The sequence below is a fragment of the Leucoraja erinacea genome, chromosome 18 (genome assembly GCF_028641065.1).
Source record: "Leucoraja erinacea ecotype New England chromosome 18, Leri_hhj_1, whole genome shotgun sequence".
Classification (NCBI taxonomy): domain Eukaryota; kingdom Metazoa; phylum Chordata; class Chondrichthyes; order Rajiformes; family Rajidae; genus Leucoraja; species Leucoraja erinaceus.
This window is the reverse complement of record NC_073394.1, coordinates 20,277,556-20,290,345: the sequence shown is the minus strand read 5'-3', so window position 1 is coordinate 20,290,345 and position 12,790 is coordinate 20,277,556. Positions and strand designations below refer to the sequence as shown.

Genomic DNA, 12,790 nt, shown 5'->3' with positions numbered 1-12,790 from the left:
CGTCAGTGACTGCTCCATTCTGCTTTTTTCCTTCCATCTTCCTCTCTACCGCTGACTGTGGCTGGTTGGGCTCTGGACTCGTGTCATTTAACATTTGGGAATAGAGCATGACCTTGGGTGCGGTCTGTGTGGAGTCCACGCTGATCACCCGTTCACACCAGTTCCATGTTATCCCACTTCCTCATCCACTCCCTACACACAGGCGCCGGGCACTAGGTTCTTACAGAGGCTCAATTAACCTACAAATCCGCTCGTCTTTGGGATGTGGGAGGAAATCTGATCACCATGAGGAAACCGTCACAGGAAGAACACAAAAATTACACACACACAGACAGCACCCGTAGTCTAACCCAGGTCTCTGGCGGTATGTGGCAGTGGCTCTACTAGCTGCGCCACTGTGCCACCCTTCAAATAGACATTTCTAATCTCCTTTTGGACTTTTATATAGCGATAAGATTTGCTAATTTAGTTTAGTTTATTATTGTCACGTGTACCAAGGAACTGTCCGTGGAATGCGTGTGCTGGTTGATTGTGCAGTATGTGTGTTGCTTATGTTTGTTCATTGTGTCCCTTTTTAAAAAGCCACTGTAATGCGCCTTTTTAAATTGCCCCTCGGGGACGAATAAAGTGCTTTGAAATTGAAAATTGAAAAAATTGAAAATTGGAACAGTGGGAAGCTTTTTGTGCTAACCAGCCAGCGGATACACAATACATGATTACAATCGAGTCGTTCACAGTATACAGATAAAGAGTGCAAGGTAAAGTCCAGTAAAATCAGATTAAAGATAGTCTATGTGTCTCCATTGAGGTAGATAGTAGCTGAGGGCAGCTCTCGGGTTGGTGATAGGATGGTTCAGTTGCCTGAAAACTGTTGAGAAGAAACTGTCCTTGTATCTGGAGGTCTGCATTTTCACACTTCCGTACCTCTTGTCTGATGGGAGAGGGGAGAAGAGGGTGAGACACATCCTCGTTATGCTGGCAGCCTTGTCGAGGTTGCGTGAAGTATAGATGTAGTCAATGGAAGGGAGACACAAAGTGTTTGGAGCAACTCAGCGGATCAAGCGGCATCTCTGGAGAAAAGGAATGGGTGATGCTTCGGGTCTTCCACAAACTGAGTTGATTGGTTTGTGTGATGGTTTAGGCTACGTCCACAATTCACTGCAATTTCTTGCAGGCTTGGACGGAGCTGTTCCCAAACCGTGCTGTAATGCATCCTGATATAATGCTTTCCACGGCGCATCTGGAGAAATTGATGAGAGTTGTTAGGGACATGCTGAAGTTCCTAAGCCTTGTGGACATGCCAGTATTATGTTCTGATACCATGTGATTGGAAATGTTTGAGAAATGAGCTCCACTCCGGATGACAGGCAGCGGGTGACATTTAATAGACACTCCAGTGCAACAGGCACTTCAGAGATTCCAAAGGCCCAGGAAAGAATCCGTAAAATGGTGCCAGAATTCCATCACCAGACTGCTCAGGAAACTGATAAGCAGCATGCATTTGGACTCCTCAGTCTATGTGGGTTGTGTTATCTGGCCCGTAGCTACTCTGCACAAACCGTGAGAGGCTGGTATCCATCACGGCAAAAGGTTAAAGTTGTGCATGCTGCCCCTTAAGTACCTGTTTGTGAGGCCACTTTTAACTTTAGCTATGTTTATTTGAACTGTGCAACTGCCAGCACATTCGTTCTCAACCACGACGCTAATTATAGAGTCATACAGCATGGAAATAGGCCCTTCAGCCCATCTTGCCCATGCCAACCAACATTCCCCATCCACCGAAGATAGGCACAAAATGCTGCAGCTCGTTCCATATACCCACCCCCTTTGTGGGAAAGTTGTCCCTCAGGTATCTATTACATCTTTCCCTACTCACCTTAAACCTATGTCATATCGTGAGAGGAACATACAACAAATAAAATAGACCCTTTGGCCCAACTTGCCCACACCAACCAACATGACCCATCTACACTAGTCCCACCTGCCCACGTTTGGCCCATATCTATCCTTAATGTCCTATGCATGTACCTGTTCAAGTATCTTTTAAATGTTGCTAACTTGCCACAACTGCCTCCTCTGACAGCTCATTCCATACACCCAACACCAACTGTGTGAAATGGTTGCTCCTCGGGTTTCTATTAAATATTTCCCCTAATGACTTTAAACCTATGCCCTCTGGTGCTTGATCCCCTTACCCTTGGTAAAAGGCTAATTAAGTCCATGGGTAATTTCTGAGGCATCCTGAGGATTAGCTGTGAATGATTGGTTGATTAAAATAAACCCTGACGCTATATGTGAAGAGTGTTATCAAAACAGTTGGATGTGTAGCTTAAATGCTAAAAAAAATAACAATTTTAAACTGTGGAAAAGATACTAAGCAACATCATCACAAGTACTGCCAATTACCAGAAGCAGTGTTTAGCATGTTTAGTATTTTGTTGCATATCCTTTGCACGCAATGACTGCTAGAAGTCTGCGATTCATGGGCATCACCAGCTACTGGGTGTCTTCTCTGGTGATGCTCTGCCATATTGTAGCCATCTTTAGCTTATGCTTGTTTTGGGGGCTAGTCCCCTTCAGTTTTCTCTTCAGCATGTAAAAGACATGCTCAATTGGGTTCAGATCAGGTGATTGACTTGGCCACTCATGAATTGACCATTTTTTAGCTTTGAAAATCTTCTTTGTTGCTTGAGCAGTGTGTCTGGGATCATTGTCTTGCTGTAGAATGAACCGCCGGCCAATGCGGTTTGAGGCATTTGTTTGAACTTGAGCAGATAGGATGTGTCTATACACTTCAGAATTCATTATGCTACTACCATCATCAGTAGTTGTATCATCAATGAAGATAAATGAGCCAGTACCTTCAGCAGTCATACATGCCCAGGCCATAACACCCCCACCACTGTGTTTTACAGATGAGGTGGTATGCTTTAGATCTTGGGTAGTTCCTTCTCTCCCCATACTTTGCTCTCGCCATCACTCTGATACAAGGTAATCTTCATTTCATCTGTCCACAAGATCCTTTTCCAGACCTGTGGTTGCTCTTTTAAGTACTTCTTGGCAAACTGTAACCTGGTTATCCTATTTTTGCGGCTAACCAGTGGTTTGCATCTTGCAGTGTAGCCTCTGTATTTCTGTTCATGAAGTCTCCTTTGGCCCCCTCTGACTATGGGTGTCTCCAGGTTGTTATTCCCTATATGGAGGACGCCTGTGTGTGACTTTGTTTAACGTGGGGAGACTGGTGCACAGACAGCCACCCCACGGTCCTTGACAGATCTTGGTCAAGATCCAGTGGCATGGAGTCCAAGATGACAGGAGACCCTTTTCTGCTGCAGCCTTCATCCGCCTTCTCAGCCGTTGTGATGCTCCACTAAGGTCAGCCATCATCCTCCGCCTGTTCCACCGTTGAGGTCATGGTTGAATTGCTCTTTGTCAGAGACCTCCCCCTCAATCTTACTGCCATGGGTGGCCCTACCAGGAACTTAGCCCTAGACAGCATAGCTCTCAGGATCTCAGGTCCACATAAGCTTCTCGACAAGGTGACAATCCATGGACAGTGGTCATTGACAAATCCACACCTGAAGAGTGTTTCTGATCTGTCGGACAGGTGTTTGGGGGGTTTTCTTTATTATAGAGAGAGTTCTTCTGTCATCAGCTGTGAAAGTCTTCCTTGGCCTGCCAGTCCCTTTGTGATTAGTAAGCTCACCAGTGCTCTCTTTCTTCTTAACGATGCTCCAAACAGTTGATTTTGGTAATCCTAAGGTTTGGCTGATGTCTCTAACAGTTTTATTCTTGTTTCTCTGTCTTATAATGGCTTCTTTGACTTTCATTGGCACAACTTTGGTCCTCATGTTTGATATACAGCAATAAAAGTTTCCAAAAGTGATGGAAAGACTGGAGGAAAGACTAGGTGCTGAGAGCTCTCTTATACCTGCATTAACGAGGCAATTAAACACACCTGAGCAATTACAAATGCCTGTAAAGCCATGTGTCCCTGAAATGGGTGGATTATGTATAAACACAGCTGTAATTTCTACATGGTGAAACAAACAAAATGTGTAAAAATACCCTTTAATAAAAGCTGACGTGCACTTTAACCACATGTGATTTTTTTTCTATTACAAATCTCAAATTGTTGCGTACAGAGGCAAATAAATAAATGATGGGTCTTTGGCCCAAATATCATGGAGGGCGTTGTAGTTGAACTTCTGCTGCCTAAAACAGTGCTATGTTTTTCCTTGCAGTCAAACAATCATCATGCTCACGACAGCTGATGAAGACCATGTTCCTATAATAAAGTGGCTAAACTCAACTCAGTATCAGCAGATTCCTTTTAATTGGCATTCCATGCCAAGCAGCTGTTGTGAAACTTTATCTTGTTTTCACATTTGAGATGGGGAGTGGATTTTAATGTTCAGCAGTGGAGGAGCTGGGTAGAAGAGGAAGGGCAATTCATGGCTCGCTCCACAAGTCAAAGGAAAGTATGTTTGACTTGGTGAAACTCTAATCCTCACCCTAACCTTCATGATGGCCGGTTAAAGCATTATTGGCCACATGAGATGGGAATAGGTAGAGTGAATGCACACAGTCTTTTACCCAGAGTAAGGGAATCAAGAACCAGGGGGCATAGGCTTAATGTAAGATGGGAAAGATTTATTAGGAAGCTGAGCAGCAGCATTTTCAGACAGAGGGTGGTGGGTATATGGAATGAGCTGCCAGAGGAGATAGTTGAACCAGATACTGTAACAACATTTAAAAGTCATTTGGACAAGAACATGGATAGGAAAAGTACAGAGTGATATGGACCAAACATAGGCAAGCGAGATTAACCTAGATGGGGCATCTTGGTCGGCATAGAGAAGTTGGAACGAAGGGCCTGTCTCCATGCTAACTTTCTATGGTGGCTCTAAGTTAAAGTTAGTCCTCTTTAGTGCTACCCAGAAATAAAGATTTAATATATTTTGTTGGTTGAATCACCTCGTGTCCATGTCATTCTGAGGTGTCTGCAAACTGAACGCAGTCATTTTGTTGTGTTGTTCACAATGTTTGGAATCTTGCCGGTAAATCAGCTAACCTGCCACACTTTGTGCCATGCTTAAACTGTGAATATTGGCAGTGTATTTAAACATTCAATGCCAGTCTGGCCACCCTGTGTTATCAATGCTTCTACTTATCAGGAGGTTAATGTTAATTATTGTCGAGTGTAATGAGATGCAGTGAATAGCTTTTGTTTGGCTGCTAACCGATCAAGGTTGGTGCAGTGACGCAGTGGCACAGCGGTAGAGTTGCTGCTTTACAGCACTAGAGACCTGGGTTCAATCCAGCACGGGTGCTGTTTGTACAGAGTTTGTACATTCTCCCTGGGACCGGGTGGGTTTTCTCCGGGATCTCCCGTTTCCTCCAACATTCCAAAGGCATGCGCGTTTGTAGGCTGATTGGCTTCGGTGAGCAATATAAACTGTACCTAGTGTGTGCACTAGGGTCGCTGGTCGGGTGGACCGAGGGGCCTGTTTCTGCACTGTGTCTCTAAACTAAACTAAACCAGTTAATGCTATACTTGAATACATTCAAGACAAATTCAAGCACAACAGGTAGAGCAAAAATAAACAGAGTGCAGAATATAGTTTCTCTGCATTGTAGCGTAACAGTTCCAGAGTAAATCTCCAATGTCCATAATGAGGTAGGTGGCAGAATCTGAACTGTACCCTCACTTATGGAAGGACCATTTTGAAGTCTGGTGGCAGAAGAGAAGAAGCTGTTCTCCTCTGAAGAAGATGTGCAGGTTTGATATTTCTTAAGCTCAACAAGTCTGTGATAAATAGTACTTGGCTTAATGACATGGATCATATGTTGGAAAGTGGGATTAGCAGAGAGGTACAAGATGGCCTCTATGTACTAATCCTGATGCAAGGCGTGAAGGCACGATGTCTGACTGCCTCAATGATATAATTCCACATATACGTTACCAACAATTGAGTATGTCCAATTTGTCTCTACAGCTCGCCTCAACACAGTGTCGCTCTTTCAAAAACTGCATAAAGAATATTAAGAGTTTTGGCCACTGCTATCTACTGTCTTTCTATTCAGACCTACCAAAAGAAAATCCAGCTTAGCAGGCATTAAGAAGTTATTTGCACTAATATTGTGTTCAGTTGTGGTCATCCTGCTGTAGGAAAGGTGATGAACAGAGGCCTGGACTCGAGGGCCTGGGTTATAGGGGGAGGATGGGCAGGCTATTCCTTGGAGCACAGGAGGCTGAGGGTTGATATTGTTGAGGTGTATTAAATAATGAGGGGGATGCACTGTCTTTTTCCCAGGGTAGGGGATTCAAGAACTGAAGGACATGGATTTAAGTTGAGACAGAAAAGAGTCTGAAGGGCAACATTTTCATAGAGTGGGCGGAGAGTACATGGAACAAGCTACAAGAGGAGGTAGTTCAAGCAAGTACAATAACCCTGCTAGAGGTAGTTATCTTAGTTATAGAAACATAGAGCTGTACAGCATGGAAGTGGGACCTTTGGTCCACCTTGTCCATGCCGACCAAGTTGGCGTATTGGGCTAGTCCCATTTGCCTTCAGGTTGATTCCCGACCGAATCATTGGGCTCCCAACTTTGATCCACACTGGGCAAAACAGTTGAGTTCCGCAAACAGTTGAGAACCAGTTCTGGAATCCAGGAAGCCGAGTGAAATCCAAGTTACCAGTATTTAGTTCTTCACCACCTGCAATCATACGATGAAGGAAAATAATTGTTTAGTTTAGTTTAGAGACCATTGCCTTCCCATTTATTTGCAGTGGATATGTAGGGAATGAATGGATATGGATCAGGTGCAGGCAGAGGAGATTAGTTTAACACCATATGTACGGCATGGACAATGTGGGCTGAAGGGCCTGTTCCTATGCTGTACTGTGCTGTGTACAAACAAGGAACTGTGGATGACGGTTTATAAAAAATGTACACGAGTACTGGAGTAACTCAATGCATCAATTAGCATCTCTGCTAATGGATAGGCTACATTTCAGGTCGGGACCCTTCTTTAGACTGATTGTGGTGGTGATAGGGGGTGGGAGCTGAAAGGGTGGAGGGGGCATGAGAGAGCGAAATAGACTGGGTAAGCGCAGTCTTTTGCCCAGAGTAGGGCAATCAAGAACCAGAGGACATAGGTTAACGGTCAGGGGGGAAAGATTTAATGAGAACCTGAGGGGTAATTCCTTTTACACATAGGGTGATGGGTGTATGGAAGAAGCTGCCAGAGGAGGTCATTGAGGCAGGTACTATATCAGCTTTTTTGGAACATTTAGATAGGTACAATGGATAAGATAAATTTAGAGGGATATCGGCCAAAAGCAGGCAGGTGGGACTATTGTAGATGGGGTATGTTAGTCGGCATTGGCAAGTTGGGCCAAAGGGCCTGTTTTAACGCTGTATGACTCGATGTCTTTAGGACAAAGAATGGCAAATGATAGGTGGATACAGGTGAGGGGGACGTATTTTAAAGGCAGATGGTTGGACGGAAAGTTAAAAGTCGGTTCTATAAATGGATTCTCATCTATTCCATATTGTATGTTCTTTAAAGACACGCGTGAGGATGTTTGCTCATGGTTGTAGTGGATGGTTCCGTTCGCAAATAGCAACGTTGTCGGCCCGTACACACAGCAAGATCTGGACCTGATTCGCATGCGGGCTGATAACTGAGAAGTTGTATCAACATGACTGGTGCCAAATGAAAGTGATAGTTGCAAGATGAGAGCTTCTCCGCACACCCCGCCCCCCCATGGAGTTCATTGACATTAGAACCGTTGAATCTTAAACATCGCTGGGGTGGGGGGGAGAGAGCACGTGAAATACACACCAGCCAGAATAAACAAAGAAAGACTCAAAGTGCTAGAGTAACTCAGCGGGTCAGACAGCATTTCTGGAAAACATGGATAGGTAACATTTTAAGTTGAGATCCTTTCTTCAGACCTACTTGTTGCAACTCCTTAGTCGGAGGGTGGTGACTGTGGAATTCATTACCATAAATGGCTGTGGCGGTCAAGTCATTGGGTATTTTTAAGGCAGAGATTGACAGATTCTTGATTAGTATGGGTGTCAAGGAGTACGGGGAAAAGGCAGGAGAATGTGGTTGAGAGGGAAAGATAGATCAGCCATGGTTGAATGGCGGAGTGGACTTGATGGGCTGAATGACCTAATTCTGCTCTGAGAACTTATGAGCATGTTTGTAACTATGGAAACTAACATATAGGTAGTGGTGGTACAAAGGTGGACAGCATAGAACTAGTGTGAACTAAGTGATTGATGGCCAGCGTGGACTCGGTGGGCCAATGGGTTTGTTTGGATGCTGTATCCCTAAACTAAACTTATGAACATGGACTTAACCCGACCAGTCACATAAGAGCCGGAGGAATAAGCCATCTTAGCTCTATTTGCCACATTAAAGTTACCAGCTGAGATCCCTTCATTTAATTTTTCAATTAAAACCACCAACATGACAAATATGGGTGAGCCTGCAAATGGCACCAAGCCTATGTGAACAGGATGGAACCACTTTATCAATAGGTGACATAGTTTTTTTGTGGACATATCTGTTTACATTATAAGTACCTTAGATTTATTTCTTGAGATTCCAAAATTAATTCAATCTGCTTGGCGTTCTATCCTTGTAATGAAAGTATTTTCGCCTCCTTTCATTAATAGTTCTAAACTCATTGAAAATGACACTGATGGGTGCAAGGTATACAGAGGGATCTTGAAGTCCAAGTCCATAAATCCCTGAAAGTGGCAGCACAGGTAGATTGGTCAGGGCATTGCGTATAAGAGGCAGGAGGTCATGATGCAGCTTTACAGGACTTTGGTCAGGCTGCATTTGGAGTATTGCGTGCAGATCTGGTCGCCCCATTACAGGAAGGATGTGGAGGCCCTGGAGAGGTACAAAAGATGTTTATTAGAATGTTGCGTTGATTAGGGAGATATTAGCTACGGGAAGAGGTTGGACAGACTTGGATTGTTTTCTCTGAAATGATAGAGATTGAGGGGAAAGCTGACAGAAGTATATAAAATGATGAGAGACATAGATAAGGTAGACAGTCAGAACCTTTTTCCAAGGATGGAAACATCAAAAACTAGAGGCCATAAATTTAACGCCAGAGGGGGGGAACATTTAAAGTTGATGTACTTGGCACGTTTTTCACACAGAAGGTGATGAATGCCTGTAACAAGCTGCCAGGGACGGGGATGGAGGCAGATACAATAGTAGTGTTTAAGAGGTTTTTGCGTAGGCAATGGAGGGATATGGACCAGGTACAGGCAGATAAGAGTTGGTCTTGGCATTATATTCAGCACAGACATTGTGGGCCAAAGGGCCTGTTCCTGTGCTGTACTGTTCTATGTTCTGTGTTCTAGGATGAACTAATTATTTGTTTGGTATACACAAGGAACTGCAGGTCAGGTCTGGCCCCCTGAGTTACTCCAACACTTTGTGTTCTCACTTGTTTAGTTGAGTTTAGTTTATTGTCACATGTAAAGCTTTTTGTTGCGTGCTGACCAGTCAGCGGAAAGACTATACATGATTACAATTGAACCAACAACAGTGTACAGATATATGATAAAGGGAATAACGTTTAGTGCAAGACAAAGTCCAATAAAGTCAGATTTTTATTTTAAAGTGATTGTAGTAATCCATGTTATTCTGGTAAAAATGAAGTCATGTTTTCACAAATATTGATCAAAAATAGACTTTGTTTTTAATCCTACAGGTCCACCACTGATTTCCTGGTACCCTTGCTTCCAGAGCCTTTCCGGATTATCCATTTTGCCAGACCAACAGAGGTCACGGTCACGTAAAAATAATTCAACAATACACCTCTGACCCTCTCAATATACCCCGACCGTATCTCGGGAGCGCCTTGGACTGCTCGGAACTTAAATAAATAATTAACAATTAGCAAAGAAGTAAACAATTGATTATTTCAGCATGGAGTCACGCATCCCGAAAGAGCTTGCGCCACTTACAACGCTCTCGGAATTTTGTCCGGAATAAAGGAAGTGCCGGACCATCAGTTGCCGGAAAATCAGTGATGGGCCTGTACTATTGTTGCATTGCAGAATTGTTTTGACCCCAGTGTAAATGACTTTTTTTTTGCATTACAGATTATTGTAGGAGTACTTCTTCTTTATTACCTCCTTGGAATCAGTGCCTTAATTGGAGCAACAGTAATTATGTTGTTGGCCCCAGTGCAGTATTTTGTAGCAACCAAATTTTCTCATGCCCAGAAAAGCACATTGGTGAGTGTTATTTCACAACAAAATATAACTCTGTAATAATTATTAACTAATCCCAGATTGTTCATTGGAATTAATTGAATGCCCACATATGCTACGCTTCTCAATCAGGTGGAAAAAACAAGCGCCTTGCTCGCAGAGTTAGCTCGTCTCTGTTGTTAATGGGTTGAGTGCATGCATATGAGTGCACAAATTAATCTTGCTGAGTTCATCCGTTGTGACAAAACAATCTTCTAATTTGTACTTTCCTCCTAATGACCCCAGCACAGTAGAGCTTCTGTAAGAACATCTAGATCCACATCTAGACCAGGCGTGTTCTCATAGTGCGTGACAAAATGATAGTGACAAACTGTCCTTACCCAGAAATTGTGAGTTTATTTCAGACTTTAGACTTTAGTGATACAGTGGAAACAGGCCCTTCGGCCCACCGAGTCTGCAACCACCAGCGATCACCCCTTACACCAGCACTATCCTACACACTAGGAACAATCTACAATTCTACAGAAGTCAATTATCCTACAAACCTGTGCATCTTAGGAGTGAGGGAGGAAACCGGAGCACCAGGAAATTCCCCACGCCTTCACAGAGAGAAGGTACAAACTCCATACAGATAGCACCCGAGGCCAGGGTTGAACCCGGGTCTCTGGCACTGTAAGACAGCAACTCTACTACTGCGCCACTGTGCCGCTCTAATCCTCTTGCCCAAGTGTCCTTATATTCTAGTCCTCTCAAAATAAATACCAACATTGCATTTGCCTTCCTTACTATCCAATGAGCTTTTGGGAATCCCGCATCAGCAATCCCTAGTCCCTTTGCACCCTCCAATTTCTGAATCCACTCCCCATTTAGAAAATATTCGATGCCTTTATTCCGACTACCAAAGTGCATGACCGCACACTATGCTACACTGTTTTCCATCTGTTCGTCTGCATGTACGTCTAATGGTGCATGCAACATTTACTTGCAATGAGAACTACAGTATTAGGGTTTTGGGTCATTTGGTCTGAATTGCAACACGAATAGATTTGTTTACATCCGCAGAAGATATAGAAAATAATTTATTTTCCTTCTGAATAAATTTAAAACATTAAAATATGAGCAGGGTGCATTGCTGACCATGTTGAAACATCTCTAATCCCTGCCTTAAACATGGAGAGAGTTTCATCCCAAGAACAAGTTTAAGGGCAGCACAATGGCTTTTGGAAGGACCATTCGGAAGCTTGGTAACAGAGGGGAAGAAGCTTTGTTTTGCATTTGATCCAAACAGATCAGATATACCATCTGTGTGGGAAGGAACTGCAGAAGCTGGTTTACATTGAAGATAGACACAAAGTGCTGGAGTAACTCAGCGGATAAGGCAGCATCTGTGGAGAAAAGGAATGTGACACTTCAGGATGGGTCAGTCTGAAGAAGGGTCTCAAACATAAAAGCCACCTATTCCTTTTCTCCAGAGATGCTGCCTGACCCGCTGAGTTACACCAGAATTTTGTGTCTATCTTCAGATACAATCAGTTCAAACTCGTACAGCAGATAGAGCAAAGTGAGAGAGAAAAGCAAAGCAGATACAGTGCTACGGATTAACAGTTCCATAGACCAAGTCCAATGTCCACAATTAAACTGTCTTGATGGCTTGGTTTGTTCTTCTCTCAGCTCTGCCACTGACTGTTCTACCTATTGCAGGATTACTCAAATGAACGCTTGAGAAAAACCAATGAGCTGCTAAGAGGAATCAAACTACTTAAACTGTATGCCTGGGAAAATATCTTCCATAAGAGTGTGGAAGAAACTAGACACAAAGAACTGAAATGCCTCACATCCTTTGCTCTGTACACCTCCATATCCAGTAAGAAATCATTTATGTTTTATTTCAAATGTTGTATTTGTACTTTGCCACTTGCTTGTTTTAATGCTGTGCGTTCATTTCTCAAGTGATTGAAACTGGACTGTAGAAATTGCTCATGTAAAAAAATCATACTCTGTACAGGGGTGATATTTGAATGAAATCAACCCTACTGTGATTATTAATATCCAGATTTATGGGACTCATCCATTTAGGACTTCATCAATAGCCGTGCTAAAATCAATGTAGACCACTAGAAAAGCACTTACTCATCAGCAGTCTGTTCCCTCATCAAAATGGTCGATCAAGGCAGTCACACTTGACCTTCCTGAACAAATCTGTGGTGACTCTCATTAAGAATTGGGCGGCACAGTGACGCAGCGGTAGAAATGCTGCCTTACACCACCAGAGACCCGGGTTCAACCCTGTCTGTGTGGAGTTTGCGCGTTCTCCCCATGGCCTCGTGGGTTTTTCCCGGGATCTCCGGTTTCCTCCCACACTCCAAAGACGTACAGGTTTGGAAGCTAATTGGCTTGGTAAAATTGTAAATTATCCCTAGTGTGTGTTGGATAGTGTTAGTGTGCGGGATTGCTGGTCGGTGGTGGGTAAAGAGCCTGTTTCCGAGCTGTATCTCTGAACTAAACTAAAACAAATCCTGATCTTTAGACT

At 43.5% G+C, this 12,790-nt stretch overlaps 1 protein-coding gene across 4 annotated transcripts in view; it reads left to right on the top strand.

Moving 5' to 3' along the window:
• abcc8 (ATP-binding cassette, sub-family C (CFTR/MRP), member 8) overlaps positions 1-12,790 on the top strand; it is a 93,291-nt gene that overhangs the window by 24,238 nt on the left and 56,263 nt on the right. For all 4 annotated transcript variants that reach the window (XM_055649501.1, XM_055649500.1, XM_055649498.1 and 1 more), the window contains exons 9-10: positions 10,150-10,284; positions 11,962-12,124. In XM_055649501.1, the coding sequence (XP_055505476.1) occupies positions 10,150-10,284; positions 11,962-12,124 (298 nt within the window). The remainder of the gene's footprint in view (positions 1-10,149; positions 10,285-11,961; positions 12,125-12,790) is intronic.